Raw genomic sequence first — 24,504 nt, forward strand, 5'->3', positions numbered from 1 at the left:
TGTATCAAATTCTGGGCCCAGACCAACACAAATGACACTTGTCCCTTTTGTCCAACTCTTAAATGACGGATCTGACTGGGGAGGAAGAAGAGGAGAAACTGATGTGAACAGGAAGCGCGGGTTCAAGATTTCTAAAACTCTATATTTATACAGTGACCTATACTCATGCCATGTACATTTTTATTATATAGGTAATGTGTGTATAGAAAGTCTGTATCCAAATGTTCGTAAATGAAAGTATGTATATTATGCAGAAATGGTCTCTCCCCCTCACCTTGCAATTCCATTGGGGGATGCAGATTGTAGGTAAGATGATGTTTAGTTTGCCCTTGAAATTATGATATTTACTTGCCTAGGGCTGTTTTCAAGTACAATATAAAAACCATCTAGGAAGCTGCTGTTGCTCTAAGGCCATCCTGCTTTGATTTGGCTCAGCCTCTAGCTCATTTTCTTAAGGCTCATGTATGCAGATTTGAACCCTGGTGCTCACCCGCTGTCCAGCCAGATGCCTTGCTTACCGAAAGCCTACGGAAGCCTCAGTGTTGTTCTAGCCACTCGACTCCAAATGGATAAAACGAGACTGATAGAGGAAAAAAAATGTAACCCCACTAGTTTGAATTTTCATTGAATATTTTACTGTATTAACGCTCATTATTTGCACATAGACATTAGATTTACAGAAGATTCTGTTTTACATCAGCAAAATTCACAGTCCAAGAATAACAACATAACTGGGTCCCATTTCCCCCATGCCCCCCGAAAACTTCTGTCCATCTGACTTCCTGGATGGTCCTCTCTTTAGAGCCCACAGATCTTTCCTGGGCCAAGCCGTTCCTTGCTGCCACTGACTTGGCTTCCGATTGAGCTCTGACAGACCAGACTTGTGAAGGCCTCACCTCTTCCCCTTCACTTGTGGTCTCCTGGTCCGCTAGTCCCCCTTCCCACTGAAGGTTAAGGCAGTTGGTTCACAACCAAGTTGTTTGGTGACCTTGGGTGAGCTCCAGGCAGGCACTGGGGTGAGGAGATGTCTGTGCAAAATTATTTGCAGAATGATCTTGGGATGCCGGATTTTAATTTTTGAAGCAAGAAAATTATGGGGGACAGGTTTCCTGTCCTGGGAAAAATGGAGGCCAAATTGATATGAAGGGGGCTTGGATTTCAAGTTTAGAAGTTATTTGTTCTATAGATAGCTCTCTAGAACGCGACCCCTTTCCCATCTCTGCTTACTGAGCACTGCTGGTGTTTAGGGTTATACCCGTGAAAGCTGTGAAGCTATGAGAGCTTTGAATCTTTTCCTATCCTTTTATCTGTACTCCTACAGGAAATGGCTTCAGTTCCTTCTCTTTTGGAATTGAACAAGGAAAAACTGTTAATAAAAAAAAAAAAAATTAGTTCCAGGGGGAGGACATTGTTATATTACCAACAGCTGAATTTTTTCCATTCTGGGACCTGGAAATGCTTCCTGGCACTAGGAGTACTATCAGGGTAGCAAAGACTTTCCCTTTCAGATCCAATGACATTCTCTGCTCTCTGTTTTTGATCTTTTCCTTCTTTGTCCTTCATCCTTTCCTCTCAGAGACGTAGTCCTTCCGTTCTCTTGCCTTACTTGCTCAGGCTTGTTGACTAGCGTCATTTTCAGGAGCTAGACTTCCCAGGACCTCCTTGGCATTTTGTAGGGTGATTGAAAAGACCTGAGTTCTCCCATCTGTAGAGGTCAGGTGACCCACTTTCTTTGGTTAATGAAATATTAATGTCTCCAGTTCGGTAGCTATCATGAATGGAAATGTGGCAAAATGGAAGACCAGTTCCTTTGTTCTTTTCATATGGGGGAATTCATTTTTACCTCTTGTAATCAAAAGATTTTCTCTCTCATCAACTTTGCAGTAGCCTTTAGGCCACCAGCAATATTTTTCAGTATTCCCTAAAAATCTAGAAGTTAGGAATGGATATAAAGGATGTTGTCTTTTTCACAAATCTTCGAAGCCCAAGAAGTATAGAGAGAAGAAAGAAGTGGGAGGGGGGCTTAACATCTTCCTAGTAAAAGCCCCTTGAAAGCCAACTATGGCAGGACAGGTGTTTAGGGGAGCTGTGTGTGGGAGTTGGGGCCTCACTGTTGCTCTTTTCTCTGTCTTGTTCGGGATCAGTCAGAAAGCAACACTTAAGTTTTGGCCGCCCTTGTTCTCCCTTTTCCCTCTGTCTCCAGGCCTACAGGGGTAGAAGCCATGCAGACTGGCAAGAAAGGCCTCTAATGCAGTGAGTAGAGATGGGACAGTCGCTTTTCAGGAGTTGACTCTAAAAATAGAGATATATAATACATATTTTTACAAGCAAGAAGCTGTTGTCAAGATTTTTTTTTTTTACATGTAGAGTTAATAGTTTCAGGGTAGAAAGGAAGTAACTGTAAAAAGAAAAATAAGTACAAGTTTAAAAAAAATAGGACAGTGGGACTTAGTAATGAAGGGGTTGAGTTTTATGCCCTGGAAAGAGCTGGGAAAAAGCCAGTTTTCCCCAACATGGATAGAAATTATAAAGCAGAATGTGGTGTTTTCATTACATGGTAGCAATTCTGGAAGTTTATTTACACAGTAAGTTCTGAGCTGGAAACGGACAGTCTCCAGTCTTCCTGACAGTCTTTGTGGTTAGAAGGAGGTGTTCCCAGTCGGCCAAAGCAGCACCAAATGCAAGGGGAATGAAGAGAACCCAGATAAAGAACTGTGATTCAGTATTCTTGTTTTATTGGTTTATGGCTTGTGGGCAGCTGGCTGAGGCCAGGATCTCCAGAGGCCCTCCTTGTATTTCCCTTTCCCTCATCAGGTAATTTCACACTCGGCAGGTCCGAGTCACTGGAAGCAGTGTGTTGACAAGCTAGCGATAGGACCCGGCAGATATACTGGGAGAATCACGTCTTCCACTAACACTGTTATCAGAGTTGACTCTGTTAGAACTGACAGGGAAGAAATGAACTTGGTCCCCACTACCTAGCCCAAGAACCAGCCTGGGTACCCAAGTACTATTTGGAGTGGGGAGTAGAGAGTAGGATAGGGGAGAAGGATGGCCTGCCCTGAGGGGCTCTGGTGGTGAAGGAAGTACGGAAGCCCTGAGGCTGCCAGCCTTTCTCCAGCAGCCTTGTTACCGAAGGCAACGATGCTAGAGCCAGAAAGCCCTGCGTTTCTGACACTGGGTATAATACTAGTGCCACTCTGGGGTGCCTTCGCCAAGTTAATGGAGGGGACATCAGAGAGGGTGAGACGGCGATGAAACTGCTCTGTATTGAGTGGAGATCTTACTACTACTTACAGCTGAACAGGAAGAAATCCAGGCAGAGGCAGCAGGGCACCAACCGTATACCTGTTGAGTGAATCTTGAGGATTCTGCTTTCAAGGGTTACGTAAGAGAGGTCTCCTGTCTATCCCTCCTAGCACCTCAGCTGCAGAGCTCCAGAGGAATAGGGATTTGGGGGAGGGAGTGAACATGTAAGCAGGAAGACAGAGCCTGGCCCTGCAATATTTGCTGTGTTCCAGTTGTTTTCTCATAGGGCACCTGGGGCTGGGGGGAGGGGGTGGGAAGTGTCAGTGTTACCTATCGTGTGTGGAGTAAAGGGTTCAGGTAGAGACAAGTGGAATCATTAAGGTAGAAATTCATTTGTTAGATGGAACTTCTTAGTGGACACTTTTCATTTAAGAAAGTTAAAAAGAGCTTTTTGGCTAGGTTAGCCCTTCTTCCCAACTCACTTTTGGTCAGGCCACAACCACAGAAAAGAAAACATTGGGCAGCAACACCCATCTTACAAGATGGGCTTCTATCTTGGAGATGCAGTCTGAAACTGGGACTGGCGAGTGGTCGTGGTTCTGCCTTCTCTAGCTCTGATCCCAGCTGTTCCCTGTCTTGGCGCTCCCTCTCCTCTCCTCTTCCAACCGCCGCCATCTGTACAAATACTCAATCTCATTATTTTTTGTTTAATTCAAGAGGCAATCTTTGTACCAATGTTAGGCTTGTTTATACAGTCCCTATCACTAAAGCAAATAGCAAACTGTGCATCCGTTCCTACTGACTTCGGCCAGCAGGGAAACGACATTGGCCCTTTCTCTGCCAGGGTACTGCAGAGAGACGCACACTGGGGTGACTTGGCTGTGATGGCACTACTTCTGGAACTAAGAAAAGAAGACTACTTTGGGTTGGAGAATCCAAAGGGATGGGGGGCAAAGGTTCAAGGCTGAAGTGTCAAGCAGCAGAATTTCCCAACTCAGGCTTGAGGTGACCAAGAATACTCCCGCCACCAGAGTGCTTCTTTCTTCCCCCTCCTGTTTCCTACAGGTGCCATTCCTGTAACCCACCTTGCCTGCTTTTCCTTCTTTTTTGTCAAGGCAGAGGCCTTTGGTGGGCAGGTGAGGGTCTTGAGGTGCTCTGGCCACCGGTGCCATCAGTGTCTCCTACTTGTGACCAAAGTGAACCACCAGATGTGGTCCAGGGGAATCTCTGTCTCCTGCCCCTGGGCCACCTCACTTCAGCAGGGAGATGTCATCAGCAAAGTCATCATGTTGATGGCGCAGGCAGCGGAGGCAGCGCCACTGGCACACCATGAGGCAGAGCGGCAGCATGAAGAGGGCGCAGATGGCCGCCATGACGTAGGCTATGGTCATGAGGGTCGACTCGTCTGTCTGTGGGATGTTGTAGCCACAGTCTTCCATGTCCGGGGTGATAAACGGGCCTTCCACTGCTGCCGTCCTGAACTCATCGTGCACTGAGGAAAGGGCAAACGCGAATGGGCAGCTCTCATCGCCATACAGCAGTTTGGGTCATACAACAAAAAGAACTTCCTGGTAGGCCTTGAAATTAGCCCGCGAGGAGGCTCTAAGCATCTCCTTCCTTGGAGATATTAAGGAGCAGGCCAGAAAAGCCTTGCTAGGTAGAAGCACGTCTCTCCTCCCAGGTCACTGGGAGCAACCACCCTTTCTTGTATAACCATGTGGTAGGAATGATACCTAAAGACCAGTTTTCTGAGTTGACAAAAAAGACACCCCATGTATTCCTAGTGCACTCACCAGTTTCCGTTGATACTGCTTGCAAGACCCCGCCACCGTTCTGAAGGAGCACTCAACCCCATCACGTAGCAGCCCACAGGGTCACTGCAGGCTCAGCCTGCTGCCCGGGGATCTAGAGCTTCCGTAGGGGCCGAAGCAGCTCTTGCTTCTCTGGGTCTACGGCAGAGGTTACAACCCGTGCAGTCCTCACCACGCCGGGCAACATGGACAAAGCAGGCACCCGGACACTAGCTTTTACAGTGTGGTGACTTCACCTCGAGGCAACTATGACTACCTCCCAGACTGACAGGGGCCCAGGTATCCTAACTTCTGGACAGTGAGAACACGGACAGACGGAGCCCACACCCTCCTCCCTGACTCTCTTACCATGACAAGCACTGACAGCAAAGCCAATTCGTTTTCGGGCTCGATCAAAGACAACGTAGAAGCCTTCCATGATCACAGCTCCCATCACAGTGCCCGTGGAGGACTGTGAAATGGCGAACTTGTAGCAGTCGTCTTGGGACGTGGCCACATCTTCCACTGGCCGCAGGTATTGCTAAGGACAAGCAGTCAGAGAGGGAGAGGATGTTCGCCTCCCTCCATTTCTCCCCCCCTTCTAGATATCTGTGCCCTGGGGCTGCTTTTCCCTCTGCCATCCCTGAGCTCTGCGGGCTTGCTTTGTGCCCCGGGACACTGCTCTGTCTTGTCTTCCAAGTTCTGGGAAGCCATGCCTGCTCCCTGTCCCCCCGTGTGAACCGTGCCCTCTTCCTGGGACCCCACCGACTCCAGCTGGGGACATACCTGTGGAAGGATGGTGATGCGGAAGGACTGATTGGTGACCTCGCCCATTAGGTAGAGGGAGATGACCGGGAAAATGTTCCAAGGGGTGGTGCCTGCCTGCCAGCACACCAGCTGCTCCCCCAGCCAGAACCCATCCGGGAACTTCTCCGTCTGGCCAAGAAAGGGTAACAGTGAGGAAGCCGCCTCTTCCACCATCTCGCTTCTCCCGCTTTCAAATAACACTGGGCCCTCTTTTTGCTTTTCTGTGGAATATCCAAACTGGGGGGAAGGCACACTGAAACCCAAGAATTCAGGGAAGAGAGCTGGAGGGTGAGGCCAAAACTCTGCACCAGGGGGCCTGTGTGATGAGCAAACCGAGGCCCATGAAAAAGACTCTCTCTGAAGACATTTAAGCAGAAGGATCTAAGGGTAGACAGCTTGGCTCTTGAGGGCTGTGACCTTCACGGACTTTGTCTGACACTGTATCATCTCTTGTGCCCCTGCCCTGAGTCCCACTGACCGAGGAGGCTGCCTTGATGGATTTGACGGCAGCTTCGAACACTTTCTTGGGCAAACGAAGGTTGGTGGTGCCACTGTCCACGATGCTCTTGTCGTAGTTGTACTAGGATGGAGAAGGGAGGGTTAGAAGAGTCAAAAGCATTTTTTGATGCCAGGCTCTGGCCGGAATCGGAAGGGTGGATCTGACTGCTTGGGGTGCCATCCTGGCTTGGCGCTTCTCTTAGGAGTATACCCTTGGGCAAGTTGTTCAGCCTCTGTGCCTCAGTTTCCTCATCTTTAAAATGAGGATAATAATAGCACCTACCTCAAAGAGTTATTATAAGGATGAAATTAATACATGTGAAGTGCTTAGAATGGTGCCCGGCTCATAGGGAGCATTCAGTAAATGTTAACTCTTAGTATCTTGGGTTGGGCAGACATTCTCCAAATCTTGAAAATAAAAATACCTTGTATAGTGCTTTTAACTTTTCATAGTACTTTTCTATCTATTCTCATTTAACATACATTAAGAATCTAGGTAAAGAAGACCCAAATGGTTGAGCTGCCATTCATTGGGTTGCTGTGTGCCAGGCGCTGGGGGAAACTATTTATTTTCTCTGTCTTCACCAGTCTCTGGAAAAGCTGTTTTTCCCTCTGTTTTGCAGATGAGGAAACTGAAACACAACCTAGTAACTTGTCTGAGGGCACAAAGCTAGTAAATGGCAGAGCTAGAAACCCAGGTCTTTGCAGCTCCAAAGCGGGACCCTTCGGCTACATCATACCACACTGCCTCGCACGTGACTTGCCCAAGGCCACCCAGCAAGGTGGTGATTGGAGTCCAGACATGCTTTTTTTCCTTACCAGGCCATAAGCCACAAGGTCCCCGTGCAAGTGCCCTTCCAGTCCCTAGCCCCCAACTTCAGGTCCTTCTGTGTTACTGTTAAGTTCCTCATTGTTCTGGGCTCAGCCCCCAACCCTTTCTGCAGGTCCTGCCCTTCTGCCTTGTCCTCCCAACCTCATTACTCAGGGTCTGACCTCATGCTATGTTGCCTCCCCCTTCCCTCTTCCTGGTCCCCCTTGGTGGTGTTACCTCCTTGCAGTCCATTTTCAGGTCCTGCCCGTTGATCTCCACCCGCACAATGATGACCTCGTAGTACCACTCCCGCCGGATGGGTGTGTACCAGAGGCTGCCGGTGTACAGTGAGTGGTCGATACCCCCGATGATCTAGGGACAAAGGGAGGCAGGTACCCGTGTCCCAGCACAGAGGGACAGCAAGTCACCCAGAGAGCAAGCAATGGGATCAGAGATTTCGGGGGGGGGCGGCAAGGCCCTTCACAGGCCACCTTTCTCATCTTCCTGCTTCTAATTAAATCCTGTCCCAAAGTGATTTGTAGTTTCTTAAATGTGTTAAGAATTTATCAGGGGAAGATTTTACAGGATTTTAAATTATTTGTTTCCAAGTCTCGCAGCCCTCAATATGAAGTTATTTAAACCTAAACTGGCACAATAAATGTTAAATGAATGATTATTTGCTTCTATTACAAGTTTTATTTTCTCTGCGTGTTGGAGATGGAGAATCATTCACCAATTATCCTAGTTAATTAATAAATAGACTTTTAAACTCCTTACATTGCTGCCTTCTGCTCATCAGACTGAATCATCTTAATTTGAGACGTCTTTTTTTTTTTTTAAGATTTTATTTATTTATTAGAGAGAGAGCGAGAGCACGAGTGGGGAGTGGCAGGCAGAGGGAGAGAGAGAAGCAGACTCCCAGATGAGCAGGGAGCCCAGTGTAGAGGCTCGATCCCAGGACTCGGATCATGACCTGAGCCTAACTGACTGAGCCACCCAGGTGCCCTGAGAGGTGTTATTTACATTTCCTTTGAAGTTCCCTAATCATCTCATCCTTTCCAAGTTTACCATAGGTACCTGGAATCCTTTCTGGAATAATGCAAAGAAGAAAAGGATGGAAAAGGAAAAGTGGAGGTGGGGAGTTTAAAGAGTTTTTTCTTGATTCTAAGCAGTGGACCCCAAGACGGTGCTGCAGCCTTAGAGGGAGGAGAGGCAGGTGGTACCTATCCCTCTGCCCAGTGCTAGGACCTCCCCTATCCTAGGACCTACTCACCATGCTCCCTCCAACTGAGGCCAGCACTTCTGACTGGTTGAGGGGGAAGCCAGCGCCACAGAGCTGCAGGGAGAAGAGGTTGGGAACGTGGGTCTGCTTTACCAGCGAGTCGAAGAACGGCTCCAGGGAGTCATCGGGCTGTGGCAGAAAGAGACAAGACATGAAGCGTCACACAGAGGGCCCTGATGGAAAGAGGCCAGCTTCCTGCCTAAACTGGAAGGCAGAACAAAACTTGGGGGGCGTTCCTTGGGAAAGACTATCTTGAAGCACTGAGATTTGGCAGAGAGAGGGTTAGCAAGAGACACTGGCAGTGCAAACAGGAAAGATCTGTAGAATCTTTGATCTCCATATACTGAACCTGTTTCAGGTTTGGCGGGGGGGGCTCCCTTATTCCTAAGATCTTGGGAGTCAGTAGAAACCAGAGCCTAATCTTGTACCTGTCACAGAGTCCCTCACTACAGTCCTGCCTTCTGCAGGGACGAGATTCAGACTGGCACCCTATCCCCCTGCTAACTAATTCTTTAGGTGGATCTGTGTCCCTCCCTTAGCTCCCCTTCTTTCCAAGCCCATCCCTCGGTAACATGCAGTCTGTGGTGTTCAGACACAGTGTCCGGGACTCGGTCTTGCTCCTCTCACCCTGGCGATCTCAGCATAGGCCAGCCCCAGGATGCCCTCCCAGTTGGAGCCATTGATGAAGAACTTGTCTGATTCAGTGATGGCAGCGATGTTGGCACGCACAGTGACGTTGGGGCCGTGGGGGATGCTCACCAGGTCGGTGCCCAGCTCCCCCTCCCACTTGCCCTGGGTGTAGGGCACATACACGCCCTTCCGGAGGTCCCGGTATGTGCTGGACCTGTGGAGAGGAGGCAGAGGTCTGTGGAGGTGTGACCGCAACGCTGGCATCAGGACCCAGCATCTAACCTACTCCCAAGGCCTCACCTTATCTCAGGGGCATCCCACATAAGATAAGATGCTTTCAGGCTGCTCAGCAGAACATCCCCAATCCATCACCCAGAACAGAACGTACAGTAACCTTGCAAACAGATGAGGGGAGCTGTTGTTGGGCTCACTCTCCTGTCTCCGCAGCTCCTAGCCCTAGGTCTCAAGCTCAGGCCCTGCGGGGAACAAGCCTAGGCTTTGTGTATTGTGCCCGCTGCCGCCGAGGGACAGCTAGCGGGCATCTCTTCCTCCCCCCGGCTCCACCAGGCTCCCAGAGAAAAGGAGCCTTTGACTGTCGCTGCCTTGGGACCCGGTGGTACCGTCTGAGTGGTAGAGAAAGTGCCAGGCGAGGTGAATGTGGACCCTCTACAGCGAGTACTTCCAAAGAAAGCGGTGGCTCATGTCTCAGCAGAGCAGGTAAGTATTACACACTACTTGTATGCAACATGCACATCAGCACGTGACACCTTCGCCCGCGTCTCGTTGCGCCACGACCTAGGCCCTGTGTGTGTGCTGGGGGGCGGGCGGCAGTGATGGGACTGGGACGGGGAGCCGGAATGAATCCCTTTCCTGGGTCCTCACCACGCCCCACTCCCTGCCTGCTTTCTTCCGATAGGGAAGGCAGAAGATGCGGCAGGTGGCTTCGGCATCTGCCTAGAAGTCCGAGAATGGGATGTAAGCCTCGCCTCACAGATTTCCACACAGACGCCTCAGACATTAGATGTCTTCTCGCCACTTCTTGTGTTTATGCTAAGGAGGCTCCCACATCATCCCTCCCTGCCTCTTACCTTAAAAACCCACTTCAACCCTCCCTTCCTCCAGTTCGCTAAATCCGGCTGCTGGAACTCTGGGTGATGCAGGGAGACATTTTAGCTGTCAGTCCCTGATACTGGTCCAGGCAGTGGGGCTTAGGGAAGGCTCTTCCTCCACTCCCTTGAACTGTGCAATGCCGCCAGGGGCAGCCCCTAGGTGATAGCATGGCACAGGGAGTGGTCACGCTAGCTGCTCTGCCTAGACTTCGCTGGTCTTGCCCGACACCGGACAGCCACTGGGTAGGGAGGGGCGGGGGGGCCTCCCAGTTCAGGCAGAGAGAAGAAGACCCAGAGATGGCTCTGGGAACTTTGGGGCTCCTCTCCTTCCTTCTTTCCCTCCCCAGGGAAGCTGCCCTGTCTCAGTCCTGAAGAACTTCCTGCTGGCCCCTCAACCTACCCTTTCCCATAGTAGACCTCCTCAAATCCCCCCTCTCCACTCTTCTCTCTTGGAAAGGATCCGAGGAGCTAGTCTTTCTCCCCGAAGCCCTCCCCTGACCCTCCTGGGCCCTGGATCCTTGGGAAGGGTTCTCTCTAGCTCTCCCCAGGACTCACAGCTGCCTCTGGTAGTAGCGATGCAGGAAAGGGTGGGGGGCAGCCCCCACTGCAAAGTTACTGCTGCCTGTGTCCACCAGGATGTTGAGCTGTCAGAGAAAGGGGAGAGAGAGATGTTATCCACACGAGGCTCTGGGCTCACTACCTTCATGTCCTTCATACCACAGGCAACAAAGTCTCCCTTCGGAATGTCCAAGGTAAAGCTTCTAGGCTGAAGGGCGGGACAGCCTGGCACCGGCTACCACCGTGACCGCAGACAGAAGGTGGTGTCCCCTGACATCCTCAGCATGGCCTTGTGTCTGCTCCTATCTTCGCTGTGGAATCGTCACATTTTCTGTGTTGTCAGAGCCACGTTATCTCTGCGTGTGTGTGGTTTTCATTCCTCTTTTCTCTCTACCATCAGACTGCCCTCAGTCACTTCGGGTACCTGTCCGATTCTGTCTGCAGAGCTGGCATCTTCCCTCCTTCTCTGGTCCTCCTAGGAAGCCTATCACCCAGTGGGCAGCTGGGCTCGCATCCCCGTCCAGCTCGGAAATGCTATTCTAGGAGTTGGCACTGGCCAGGGAAGCTGCAGGGACGAGGGCGGCATGTTGGTGCCACATGTTTCTGACCCTGCCTGCCAGGATGTGGCTCCCCACGAAGGGCTCCCCTTCTGTCTCAGAGGTGACCCAGGCCTCTGAATCCTACTATCAGAAATTAGTAGGGAGCCAGGAGCCCACTCTGCTGTCGCGGTGAAAACCCATCTTGTCAGGGCCCTAGGTTTTGGCTAAGTGAATACAGACAGGTGTCTTCCCGGTGTTCCTTGCAGGGCAGCTCCTTCTAGCATTTCTTTCTTGACCCTCCTTTCTCCTTCAACGGCCTGATCCCTCCCTCAGTCCAGAGCCATGTTTTGAATGCTAGTAGTATCCTCGCAGGCAAAAAGAGGAAATGCCCCTGTCCTCAGAAGCACGGAACCCTGAGAATTCAGCCCTCTCTTGCTGACTTTTCATGCCCATCAGCTCAGTGGCTCCTCTCACCTCAGGGCCCTTTTACTCCTGTGTCCTCTCTCCTCAGTGCAGTGAAGTCAACTGACCTCAGTTTTGGTGCAGACTCTGACCTTGTCACCTTGGGCAAGTCACTGTGCTTCTCTGGGCTTCAGTTTCCTCCTCCCTGCCAGATCCTCCGGCTCCTTCCTGCTGTCAGTGGTCCCTGTGGCTCTGTGGACCGCACCTCCCCCAATGCCTGCTTAGGCCTCCTAGCCTCCCCATGTCCCCCAAGATGCGTCCTCTCCTCTCCACAATGGCCCCAGCCCTCTGACACTGCCCCGCCCTCCTTCCCAGCCCCCCCACTCGTGGCCTGGTTCCCATTTCCCTTCCTGGCCTTCTTCCCCTCACTCTCCCCCCGGCCCTCTCCAGGGTCTCTGCGCAGCCACCCGCTCCAGATGCTGTGCTTTACGAATCAATAGAGCTGGAGGCACAGCAGTTCAGATTTCAGTCAACCAGGTTAATGATTAAAAAGGCTTCTCCCCCCCTCCCCCCACCCCCGCTACCCTGGACCCTCCTCCCCCACCTGCCAGGACTCTGCTCCCAGCACTAGGGCTGCCCTCATTCTTACACGGGTCCCTGCTATCACTGGACCCCAAAGAAAGAGGGTCCCCAGAGCTGTGCCTGGTCTCCCTGGAATATGTGCCTGACAGGCTCCAGGAAAACACGACCACCTTTTACTCTGACACAGGGCTTTTTTTCTGAGGCCCAGCTGGTTCAGGCCTCCCCGTTGCTCTCCCCTCCTGCAAACCGCTCCCTCCCAAGCCAGGAGGCCCAGGCTTCCTCAGCTGAGGAAGGCCTCCCCCTTCCACCTCAAAGAAGGTCAAGCCCAGAGCGGAGCGACTCCCACCCACCTGGACACTGGGAGTTCAGGCCCTGTCTACCCACCACCCCCTCTCCACCCACCACAAAAAATGGGAAACCAAAACAAACAGCTGGGATTCCCTCTTGAGCAAATGGCCAAACTATCTGTTTGCTCTTTGCAAAGTGCTCCCAGCTTCGGGGAGAAGAGATTCCTGGTCCTGTCCTTCCAACATTTCTTAGTCCAGCCCTGGGGAGGTTTTCTCCCCTTCCCGCTCCCCATGGAGGCCTGTCACAGGGCAGGGGCCTTAGGCGGCTGAGTCACCACTCCTTATGACACGGGGCAGGTAAGGGCAGCCTGGAAGGGGAGGGTTGGTGGTTGCGAGCCGCCAAGCCTCCCTAGTGAGGGACACCTGGCCTCTTGCTGCTCTGAACAGAGGCTGTCAGATGGGACCTCCCTCATGCCCACAGCCAGGGCCTGCAACCTGCCCGCAGCCATGCCCGCCCATATTTCCCTCAGCTGCCCTCCCCTGCTCGGGTGGGTGCCCGACCCTGGGAATGACCCCCTTTCCCTTGGGTAGAGTCACCACCGTTCCACCCCTCCACCCCTATCCGGGTTCCTCCCATTGGCATTTACAAATGCTCGAGTCTCTCCATTAAAAAAACCTTCCTTAATCTCACCTCCACCTCCAGCTCCCTTCCCCTCCTTCACAACCAAAGTTCTCAGCCAAGCTGTCTTCATTTCTTCACCTCCCACTCGTTCCTCAACCCATTCCAGAACCATTTCTCCGCTGCCCCTCCCTCCACTATAAAACAGCCCTTACTACAGCTACCAGACACTTCATGTCACCAAATACAAAAGACATTTTCAAATCAGTCCTCATTTGCCTATGAGGACTTCTCCCTCCTAGATACCCTCTTGTCTGCCCCCTGGCCTGTGGGTGTCCTCCCACGGCTCTGACCAGATCTTCTCTGTCTGCTTTGCAGGCTCCCTTCTCAAGGCACGGGCTTTGGCCCTCTTCCTCACAGGCTGTGCTCTCCCTCAGCCACCGCCCCTGCGGCTGCAGCTCCAGGTATCACCACTCCTAAGCTCCTAGCCCTAAGCCCTTTTCTCTCCCTTGGAGCTCCAGAAGCACGGAGCAGACTTCCTCAAAGATAACCTCATATTCAGGATGTCCAAAGCTGACCCTCCACAGTCCTGCCCATCTGCCTTTTCCAGTGTTCGCTGTGTCAGTCGATGGCGTCACCGTCCATCTGTTCTGTAAGTCAGCAACTAGGGGGACATCCTAACACCTTCCTCTTCTTCACATCTCTACCCGATGCATCCAGTCCTGTCCAATTAACCTTCTCAAAAGCCTCTTGAATGTACTCATCTCTGGCCACCTCCCTTGCCACCCCTGGGCCACGTTCTGGAATATCACAATAGCTTCTCAACCGGCCTTGGCACGTCCCAGCCTAGATTGTCCTCTATGCCCCAGCCCCCTGCCCACGGGCTACACCCGCCTCTTCACAGGTCCTCAGACCAGCCATGGTCCTCCCCGCCGAAGACAGCTGCGTAGGCCATTCGCTCTGCCCAGACATCTTCCTCTCTGCCGACAAGTTTGTCTACTCACCTCCCATCATCCTGCAGTCCGAGCTCAAGAGACTACTTCCTGAGGGGAAAGACCAGGTCACAGTCTCATTAAAATGCTTCCATAGACTGTGTCACTCTGTAGCTTCACATGAAGTCTCACCTCCCTTGCATCTAATTTTGTAAAAATCCCCATTGTATCCCTAATGGGTATCCCGGTCCCTGGCAATAAGTATTCCTCGAATTAATGGCTAAAGGAAAGAAAAGGGAAAAGAGCTACTCAACCCTGTTTGTTGGGTGAAGGAGCAATCCCTGGGTGGTGCCCCAGCTGTGGCTGTGCTTAGGTGTGGCTGTAGCTCAGACCTGCCTTCCCTTCGCCAGGACTGTGGTTTGATTTGGGTACCATCTTCTCCAGCCCTTGGGGCCAGGCTGACTCAGGAGTCTCTGAAGCTATTGTATTTGGAGGCCCAGGAGATCAAAACCTGGGGTCAGGGCTAGGTCACAGCCAATCCCTTAACAAACAAATGTGCCCCTGGGGGCTTCTGAGGGAAGGTGGCTTCTTGGGAAGTGCTAACAAGCCCCACAGGGAAAGGTACACCTGCCCATTTCACTCTGCAGGCCAGGCTTCCCTGGAGGAGGAATGGTTTTCAGCAACAGATCTTGGGTGATGAGGTCAGTGTGGAGCCAGTGAGTTCTGGGTAAACTCTTCGTTCCCCAAATCTCACATGTCTTGGCCCCAGCTCTCCCTAGCAGACAGGGATAGCTCAGATCATTCTGGATGAAAAGAGCCTTCAGGAGTCATTTGTCCGTTAACCTAGGGAGATTCTGAAAGATCACCTCTGAGAGATCTCTAGTTACTAAGATCCCAACCTTTCATGCTAGCCTATCCCAGGGCCCGGGGTGGGGGGGGGGAGGGCTTTAACTCTAATCCTTCCTATCAAAGAGGAAGTCTCTTTCCGTCTGTGTGGACCTCTGAGTTGATGCGGGGAGAGCTCTTACACTCTTGTCTAGCAAGCCTTTTACCCAAAGCTGAGATGTAGAAGGCTTTCTTCCATTTTGCAGAGAAGGAAACTGACATCTGGAATGAGTGGGCAACCTGACCCATCTTGCACAATAATCCACACAGCTGGACAGGAATCCACTGGTTCTGACCAACCCACATCTGGTCTTTCATGTCCTTAACCTTCCTGTCTCTCACTTGGAGAGGAAATATATGGTAGATTGCTACACTAATGAATCACACACCCCTGTATCCAGGCCCTTGTGTGATCCCCTCTGACGTCGATGCTAGGCTCGGTCATGTGACTGCTCTGGCCAATGGGACATCAGCAAAGGAGGAAAGCAGAGGCTTGAGGAGGGCCTGTGCACTGGTGATTCCTCTTGGAATGCTGCCCTGAGACTGTATGTGGAAAAGCTTCGTCTTGCCTCCTTGAGGCTGGAAGACTTCATGGAGAAAGAGGTCCAGCAGGCCCAGCTTTGTCTGGCCCCCCTTTGACCTACCAGCTGAATGTAGCCATATGAATGAGCCCAGAAAAGCCCTGGAGGAGAGCCACATGAACCCACACACTCCTGAAACCCAAAAATGGCTCTTGTTTCCAGTCCCCAAGTTTCAGAGTAGTTTGTTACACAGCATCAAATACCAGATACACTATCTGAATTCAACCCTGAAATCCTTGTCCTTGGGGGCATCTCATCAACCACGGGTCGACTCAAATGAACATTTCTCATCACTTTCCCCCCTCCCTCACCATGCTTCTCATGCTTCTCAAAGTCACGATAATCTCTCAGCTCTGCACCTTTGCGTATGCTGTTTCCTATGCCTGGAATATTCTCTCTGTTTTGTCTAACTTCTAGTCATCTTTCAAGTCACAGTGTAAAGATCCTTTCTCCTTAAGGTCTTGCCCTGATGCCCCCAGCCGAACTAAGCCTCCTTCTCCTGCAGGTCCTCAGTAACACCTGTGTTTCTTTGTATATCACTCATCAAACCTTTAATCATTTATGCGATGTCTGTCCCCCATCCTATGAGCTCCACAAGGGTAGGGAGCGCATTTGTACCCTTATTATCACATTTGTTCCTAGCCCTCAGCAGGTGCTCCACAACGATTTTTTTCCGCCCTGACAGCAGTTGCCTCATTTCCTGCAGTTCCCTGTGACTATTCATTCTCAGCCTCAGGGGCCTCGCAGGGGTAGTTTAGTCTGGGACGGTGTATGGTGACAATGATAACTGTTGCCCACCATACCCATGACATTGACTGGCTTATCCACGCAGGTTCTTAGAGCAATGGTATTGACTTCAGGACTTCCTTGGTCCCAGAGCCTGGAGTTGGCTTCATCTGCTTTCCCAAGTGAATATTCCCAGACCTGAGCTTGCCCAAGGCTGAGAGAAGGGGGCAAGGAAGGACAAGAGGAGCCTAACTTCAGCAGCTGGGAGTGGCTGAGGGCCAACAGAGCACATAGCTCCTGCCTCCAATGGAGTCCAGTGACTGGGTCCCGTCCAGTTTCCCTCCATCTTGACCGAATCGGCTGACCTACTGGAAACCCTTTCCCTAGACGTATCCTCTGCCTTCCACTTCTCTCTCCAGGCTGAAGCTGACAAATGATACCTGGGAACCAGCAAGCTCCCTGGTGCCAATTACCCTTCTTTGGGCTGTTTATTTATTTATATTTTTTAAGGAATTCTAAGGTGGCAGGGTCACTCCAAACCTTATTTGATGTACCTTTGTGCCTTTAGACAGGAGGCTCCTTGTCCCCCAGCATCAAACCCAACTCAACTAATATTTATCAAGGCTTCCTATTCAAGTGATATAATGGATGTGAACAGTCAAAAAATGTCTGTGTCTGTTCTTAAAGAACAGATCTAAGATGATAGTTTTTCAAACTTTTTTTTTTTTTTAAAGCATCAGAACCCTTTTCCACGCTTATTCAGGGTCCCAGTGTACTAAGGAGAAAAAAACAAGAGCTGTTGTTTCAGAAAGAGAGGTTTTACTTCCTCGGTCTCGGTGCCGTCCCCGAGGCAGCGCTGCGGCACCTGCAGCCTCCACAGAAGCCCCTGGAAACCCCCCAGTCTGTGAGGTCTCACAGCAGCTATCAGCCACCTGCTCTTCATTGGCAGACAGTAAGTCCCTCCTACCGTCTAATCATGTCCTGTGCACAGGTTGCGGTGGCTTTAATTTTCTCTTGGTCTGTCCTCAGCTGAAAAGACATCTGATCTCTGGCAGAAGCCCAGTCTCCTCCAGGGCACCTGGGTCATGCTTGGTACAGGCTTGTATGAGCCATTGGGAGATGCCATCGCTCATGCCTTGTGCTATTTGGCAAAAACTCTACAGGCACTGGAAAAGAGTTGGTGGGGTTTACCAGCCCTAGAAGCCAGTGCAACCTGGACACGGTCGGAGGGGTACAGTGGGCAGTGAAGAGAGTAGCCACAGGTTGGTAGCAGTCCAGGAGACCTGCTGAAAGGGGACAGGCTGGGGCCGCGGAGGCAGGGAGCTCAGCCAGTTTGCTCTGTGGCTTTGTCAGAGTCTTGGGGAAAAAAGACTGGGGAGTCCTGACTCCCCCAGTCAGCGCCTGAGACCACTGATTCATCATTGCCCCCAGAGGGAGCACCTCCGTCCTCTCAGGAACGGCCGGCTGTAGCACCTGAGCGTGCGGTGAGCGAGTGTCAGTGATTGCGGCTCAGGCCTGGGGGCCCACCCTGCCAGGGGCAGCTGGGGGCAGCCCGAGGACCGGGGAAAGGGTCTGGCTCCTGCCCAGAACTCTCTACTGCCCAGGCCCCCAAGACAGATGTTCCCAGAAGAGAACTTAGTGGTCAGGTATGGCAGCTTCCCTGAGAGATGTTTCTCTTCCTGGATTGTCAACCAGACTTTTCTGCTTAGATATTTATTGGAGACACCCAAGAAGGGTTCCTGACCTTCCACCTTAGTGGGAGGTCCCAGTCTTTCCCATAGCCCCCACTAGCAGCTGAACTCTCTCTCTCCTGACTTGGGGAGGCAGAGGAGGAGAAGTGTGTGAAATGACAGTGTGAGGGTCCCAGCAAAGCCGTCTGTGCAGCCTGCGGGGAGTTGTGGTCTCAGGGACTGGGTGGGCAACTTAGAAGTGGGATCTTGTCTAATCTTGCTTTGTCTAATTTGGATGGTGGCTCTTTGAGGTCAATGGTTTTCAACCTTTTTAGTACAGGAAGGAAGGAAGGAAGGAAGGAAGGAAGGAAGGAAGGAAGGAAGGAAGGAAGGAAGGAAAGGAAGGAAAGAAAGGAAGGAAGGAAGGAAGGAAGGAAGGAAGGAAGGAAGGAAGGATCTGGAATTCCACTGTATAAAAATAAAAGCTGACTTATAGGCAGGGAGAAGGGGGAAAGCTTGGTGATGGGAGGTGTGAAAGGTCCGAAGTCTTGCCTCTTACCTTCCTCCTAACCTTCTTCATCCTTGAGGTCCCTTTATAGAATCCCACAAATCACAGTTTGAAAACCATTCGAGGAAGAGGGGGGTGGAAAACCACTTGGCCTCTCTTGGTTTCCAAGACCCTGAACCCTCACAGTTTTCTACCTCTCTGATCATTTTCTCTTGCTTCCTTGAGCCCCAGTCTACATTCAATAATCTTTCCCTATTCATCCTCCCTCCCCCCTTTCCCTCCATTCTCTTAAAGAACAAGCCCATTTGCTGACTTGGCTTCCAAACCACCTCATTGCAGGGGACTCTGGAGTCTACCTGTCCAGTCCTAACTTCTCTCCTGGTTTCCAGATCCCCAGTGCTCAGCTAGTTGCTGGATCCATCAATAAGAATGGCCTACTGGCATCTCAAAGGCAACCAACATGGCCCAGACTGGAGAACACAGGAAAGAACCTAGTATTTGGACTTGGAATCCAAAGACCTGGATTTGAACCCTGGCTCTGTTTTCCTTAGCTGAGTGTCTTTGGGCAGACCACTTAGTCTCTCTGAGCCTTAGTTTCCTCACTCCCCAAATGGACATGCTAGTACTTATCCCTTGTAATTAAAGCAGAATCACAAGCATGGAATTTTGATGACCCAGATTGTTCTTTAAAAGTTTGCTCCTTTTGTTGTGTTTCCTGATAAAGCAGAGAGGTCAAGGAGGGGAACCTCTTCTCTTCCCTCTCCCTCCCCAGGAGCAGAGAACGCCTGGTTGAACTGACATGTGACGGCTGGATCTCTGAGGACCTCCCCTCCTTTTTGTCCTCACTGCCACCAGCATCTTTCAGGCCCTTGTGTCCTGACTGAGATCCTAGTCCCAGGCTCTAGACGATCCAGCTATGTTCCACCCCATAGTTGTCTTCCCTGAACCGGAACGACACTAGACCATTGCCCTTCTTGTATACTCAAAGGGCCTTTCGCTGCCTACAGAATACAACCCAACCTCTTTACTCTGCCTCCCAGCATCCCTGCCAGAACTCCCAGCTTCTCAGCCCAGCTCATGCATGCCTCTCTTCATGAAGCGTTTCTTTCTCCACTCTCCAAATAGCAAAGCTTTCTCATCTTTCTAGGCCATACTCAAATGCTACCTTTTCCAGCAAGCCTATCCTAACACCCTGTCAGTAGTAACTGCTTCTTTCTTTGCACTTCTAAGACTCACTGTGCTTCTCTTTATACCAAATGCTTTAGGTCTTGTATGATATTTAGCTGTTCATATGTCTGGGTCTCACACCAAATCGTGAGCTCTCCAAGGGCTGGGGTAATGGCATTATTTTCTCTTCTGCACACAGTAGGCACTCAAGAAGCATTTGCTAAACTGCATTGACTACCACCACCAGATTTCAGTCCTAACAATCATTTTTATCCTGGGTTTGGAGACTGATGCTCATCCCATTATAATGAGATGGTATCCTTTCATTTAAGTGAAAAGGGAGAAAGTGCTTCTTTCTCCAAGAGCTCCAGTCCTGCACTTAGAATTGCCCATCGAGAGTTCTATTTAGATGTCTTACATTTTATTTATTTACTCACTCAACATTTTTTAGGTGCGCGTTCTGAATCTGCCGCTATCATAGATTTTAAAGAGAAATAAGACACTGCAAAAAAAAAATCTTTTTAAAAGACATTGTCCTCAAGAGCTTGATGTTCTGGGAGGGAAACAAATACAAAACAGTGATAATATGTTCTGTAATACTACTTAAGTGTAGTAAAGGGACACATAAGCAGGTGTCATGGGAGAACGAAAAGGAATGCTGATGATAAACCCTCTCTTCTCCCCCAAGACACACAGGCAGGTGCCTGGCAGAGTAGAAAGATCCAGATGACAAAGGGTCTCAGCTTACGGGCCTGTCTCCTGGCCAGTTGTTTAAACTCTCACTCCCCATTTCTTTTGCTAGAAGTCACAGGGATAAGACCATTTGTATATATTGTAGGAATTACTGTCAAGAAGAAAATTATGTAGAATATATTTGAAAACTTTACATGAACTGCCACCATAAACACAAGTATATATTTGTATACCATTACTGCCACACCAGCCCCTCCTGCCAGCTGTCTTGGTCCCTCAAACGGTCTTGTTATCCTCCAGTTCAGCCCAGATCAGCATCAGGAAATCATTTCATGCCTTCTTCCTCACCCTTCACACCAGTGTCACCAAGTCCCGTGTCTGGCTGCCTTGTGACGTTCCTGCATCCTGGTCTTCCCTTCCCTTTCCGTCTTCATCACGGCCACGTGCTGTCCTTGTGGTGGTGCCTCACACCTGGACTGCTGTGACAGCGGCTGGGACAGAGCCTGCTGTCCCTATACTCTCAGTCCCATTCTTCCTCAAAGTCAGATGTCTCTTCCTAAAAGACTGCTTTCTCTAGGTCATTCCCTGGTACAAAGAAATTCAAGCTTCCCCCATATCTGCCAACCCAAGTCCAAACCTTAGAGGTGCATAACTAAGGCTTTTGGCAATTTGGTTCTATCCTATTTACCCAAACCTGTAGCATTAACTGGACTGGGTTTCTCTCTGTCTTCTGAACAAACACACATGACTCATTCTCTCATTTGTTGTGGCTTCCTCTGGTCCCAGGGACCCAGGCTAAGTGCAGGGAAGCAATGGACATTCGAGGTAAGTGCAATGACAGTTTGGTGAGACAGGTGCCATTGCCCCGCTGGGAACAGCCTCCCCTCTCCTTGCCATCCTTCAAGACCATGCTCACAGCACACCTCCCCCGGGAGGCCTGCCCTGATTTTACCTCCTGAACACCTACAGCACTCACTCTTTGTATGACTGCAGATCAGTGTTTCTCAAACTTGAGCCATGGCCCCTGAAATTCAAACTCAGTAGGTCTGGGATGGGGCCAGAGAAGTTATGTTTGTAATAGATCTGGTGGCAAGGGTGGCGATGGTCTGGGGGCCTGCCTTTGGGTGCTGCTCTGGATTACCTTGTGTGGGCACCTACCTTTCACGCTCTACACTCCTTGTGGGCAGAAAACATATCTCCTGTCTCTTGGTGGATCAGCTCTCAAACCCCACACCTAATCACCTGGCACATAGAACGTGCTCCCCAAGTTCCACTCCTACTTGTTCAGAGCCCTCTGCTATCCCCGTTCTCATCTGGTGCTCACAACAGCCCCACCAGGCAAGGAGAAAGGACCTCCTTCTCGAGACTGCTGGGGAGAGAATGAAAGTCACCACAGAGTACATTGTTGGCGTTGGCTCGGGTTCACTGCTGAAGGGTGACCCAGAGTCATTCTAACTGTGGGCTCCCTTGAAGTAGGTTCCACAGCCTATAGTGTTGAACTACAGGCCCACTTTCCCTTTCGAGGAAGGAAGGAGAAGGAACTGACATTTGTGGGCCAATTACTCTCTGCCAATTTCCGGGCCGGGGGAGGTACATACGATCTCAGGGGTCTAGCGAAGTCCAGTACCTGTCCCCCCAGTTCTACATGTGTGAAACGTGGTGGCCCAGAGCATCCAAGCCTTTAGGCTTCACTGCATAGCACAGAAGAGGCAGACATGGCTGGAGAAGTTAGCAGAAAGTGACTTCATATGTACGAGAGGTCAACCGTGTGTCCCAGTGCATTGTTCAAGGTGATTTCCCCTACACAGTCCCAAGTAATCCTCACAAGAACCTTGCAAAGGAGATCTCATTTCACCCACTTTGGAGACAAGGCACGAGGCTCAGAGACGTTGCATAATTTGCCCCAGGCCACACAATTGAGAAAAGGAAAAGCTGTGGGGTGGGGAGCTGGAATTACTGGTCTGTTTGGAGGCTCCACAGCCCCTTCCTGTCTCCATTCCCCAGGGTGCAAGTCCTTGCACAGCTTAGCAGTAGCAGACATGGACAAGGCTGTGGGTCCCCAGGTACCCCTGCTATCTGATCATACCTAGCCTCCTGCTGGCTCCGGCGGCTAGGGGCCTTTCGTCACATGGATCTGACACTTGCTGGGGAAGTTATGGTACATGGGAAAGAGAAGGGTAAGTAGGGGAGACCACAGCCTTGGCCCAGCTGGCAGGCGGGAGGTAGGCCTGGGTGGCGGGGACCTAGGAAGACTCGCTCTGTCAGGTAATTGGGGGATGGAGGTTTATATTTCTCCCAGATCCAGTGTAAGAGCTGCCTGAGAAGTTCAGAGCAGTGTGGCTCACCCCCTTTACATGTAAACACACTCCCACCTTCACGGACCCTCCCAAGGACAGGCCTCCCGGACACAGATCCCACAGATACGGGGGAGGCTCCCACAATGTGCAGGCTCAGATTCAAGGTGACACACACCAGCACATACAGAACCGTCCCGCCACCCGCGCCCAGGCCCACCCACAGAGGAGGCAGATGTGCCCAGTGGGCAGCCACAGCACCCCACCCACACAGACACAGAGGGTACCTTGCAGGTACCGCGGAGGACCTGAAGGATGGGGAGAGCTAGCGGGGTTTTCTCCACGCTGCCACACTCCCTTCCCCCCAGTGCCTATCTGGCTGCGCTCACTCGCTCGTAGAAGGAGTCGCATTCTTAGAAGGGGGCTCTGGCTCCCGGGCTGCGGTTAGTCCTTTCCTCAGGCTCAGTTCAGTCCCCTCTGGCCTGTGCTCCCCGGCACGGGGAGGGGGAGGGGCTGGAGTGCAGAATGCACAGGGGGAGGGGGAGGAGTTGGGAGGGGCTGGGGAGGCAGGAGTCTGTCCAGGGCTTCTGGGCTCGAGGGGAGGTCAGGAGGAGCTGGGAAACCTCGCTTTGCTGTCCCTGTGCCAGCCCAGATAGTGGGAGCAAGGGGCTGCTCCAATTCGTGCCAGGATTCCTGGGTCCTCAAGGTGCTGGGAATGATGGTCAGAAGCCCAGGTTCCCGGAGCACCAAAGGAGGGGAGAGGGTTGGGTGACCAAGACCCAGAGTGCCAGGGCTGGGAGACTCGGGCTGGGCAGGGCTGACACCTGTTCACAGTGCCCCTATCGCTTGGACCCTTCCCCAGGCCAGGCTCCCCCACCGAAGTGTTTCTCTTACCCCAAACCCACACTGAGGGGGAAGTGTGTGAGGTTGGGGGTGAGGGGAGGGCAGTCCAATGAGGGAGGCAGGGAAGCCTGTCAGGGGAAGGGAGGTGGGAAAGGGGAACTTTGGGGCTGACTGCTACCAATCGGATGCCAGAGGAAACATGTGGGAGAGGGTCCCTCCTGCTGGCACCATCCAGCCCATTTTAGCAGGGGCCAGCATGCTGTACCCCACCCTCCCCTCTGCTCATGCAGGAAGTAGGGCAGGGCTGGCCTGGTGACCTTACCGTCTGCGGGGGGCTGCCCACGGTCATCTCCACGTAGTAGCCCTGACCGGACTTGCCCCTCAGGTTGTCCACCATCTCCACAAAGCTGCCCCTCCGGCCAGGCTCCTCCGGCTCCTCGACAGTCTCCCGGGGCAGGCGCAGCCCCAGGGGGGGCGCCCCCAGCCCGCTTCGCAGGGGCAGCCGGATGCCAGGCTGGGTGCCGTGGGCAGGCAGCACCCCCAAGCTCATCCACAGCAGGAGCCAGGGCAGTGCCTGGGCCATGGTGGGCCTGGCCTTTGGGGCCCTCGGGGCTCACTCCGGGACCACGTCTGGCCCTGTTGCTGCCCTCAACTCTGGGTGCTGGTGGTGGCCGCTCAGGACAGTGAGCTGCGAGGCATCAGGGCTCCAGAGCCTGCAGGCCCCTCGCCGGCCCCCAGTGCAGGCTGTGGAGATCGGGCAGGAGAAATCCGCAGAGAGAGAGAGAGGGGAGGAGACGGATCCGAAGCCGGCTACATCTGGCCAGCGGCGCCCAGACTCAGCAGAGGTCTGGGAGGGGACGGCTCGGGCCCCCCGGGCGGCTGGGAGGGGCGGGCATGGCAGGTCGGTGCCGGCGGGCTTCTCGGTCCTCCGGCTGGCCGGGCGGCGGGGCAAGGCGCGGGGGCTCGGGGCGCCCGCAGCTGCGTGTGCTGGTCAGGCCACCGTAATCCAGCTTCCAGCTCCCAGGCAGGCTGGGGAGGCGGA

General features: G+C 52.1%; 2 protein-coding genes and 1 long non-coding RNA gene across 5 annotated transcripts in view; 2 read left to right on the forward strand and 1 right to left on the reverse strand.

The window, feature by feature from the left end:
* RNF214 (ring finger protein 214) overlaps positions 1 to 7,831 on the forward strand; it is a 50,323-nt gene extending 42,492 nt beyond the window's left edge. For both annotated transcript variants that reach the window (XM_002919500.4, XM_011225333.3), the window contains one exon: positions 1 to 7,831. In XM_002919500.4, coding sequence (XP_002919546.2) covers positions 1 to 66 — 66 coding nt within the window. In that variant the 3' untranslated portion in view covers positions 67 to 7,831.
* BACE1 (beta-secretase 1) lies at positions 4,461 to 24,501 on the reverse strand. Its single transcript, XM_002919485.4, has 9 exons — positions 23,785 to 24,501; positions 10,732 to 10,820; positions 9,065 to 9,281; positions 8,429 to 8,566; positions 7,393 to 7,527; positions 6,325 to 6,426; positions 5,826 to 5,975; positions 5,409 to 5,580; positions 4,461 to 4,741 (listed from the first exon to the last, which is right to left on the reverse strand). The coding sequence occupies exons 1-9, from the start codon at positions 24,043 to 24,045 to the stop codon at positions 4,500 to 4,502; spliced, it is 1,506 nt and encodes a 501-aa protein (XP_002919531.1). The 5' UTR covers positions 24,046 to 24,501; the 3' UTR covers positions 4,461 to 4,499.
* On the forward strand, positions 9,275 to 15,018 carry LOC117803316. 2 transcript variants are annotated; one of them, XR_004627019.1, is made up of 5 exons: positions 9,275 to 9,784; positions 9,984 to 10,042; positions 10,899 to 10,994; positions 13,542 to 13,627; positions 13,726 to 15,018. It is a non-coding gene; the product is annotated as an uncharacterized LOC117803316 (long non-coding RNA). The 2 variants fall into 2 exon arrangements; XR_004627018.1 differs by having other exon boundaries at positions 9,275 to 10,042.
* Positions 24,502 to 24,504: the final 3 nt, after the last annotated feature.

Source organism: Ailuropoda melanoleuca, chromosome 8 (genome assembly GCF_002007445.2).
Source record: "Ailuropoda melanoleuca isolate Jingjing chromosome 8, ASM200744v2, whole genome shotgun sequence".
NCBI classification, from domain to species: Eukaryota; Metazoa; Chordata; class Mammalia; order Carnivora; family Ursidae; genus Ailuropoda; species Ailuropoda melanoleuca.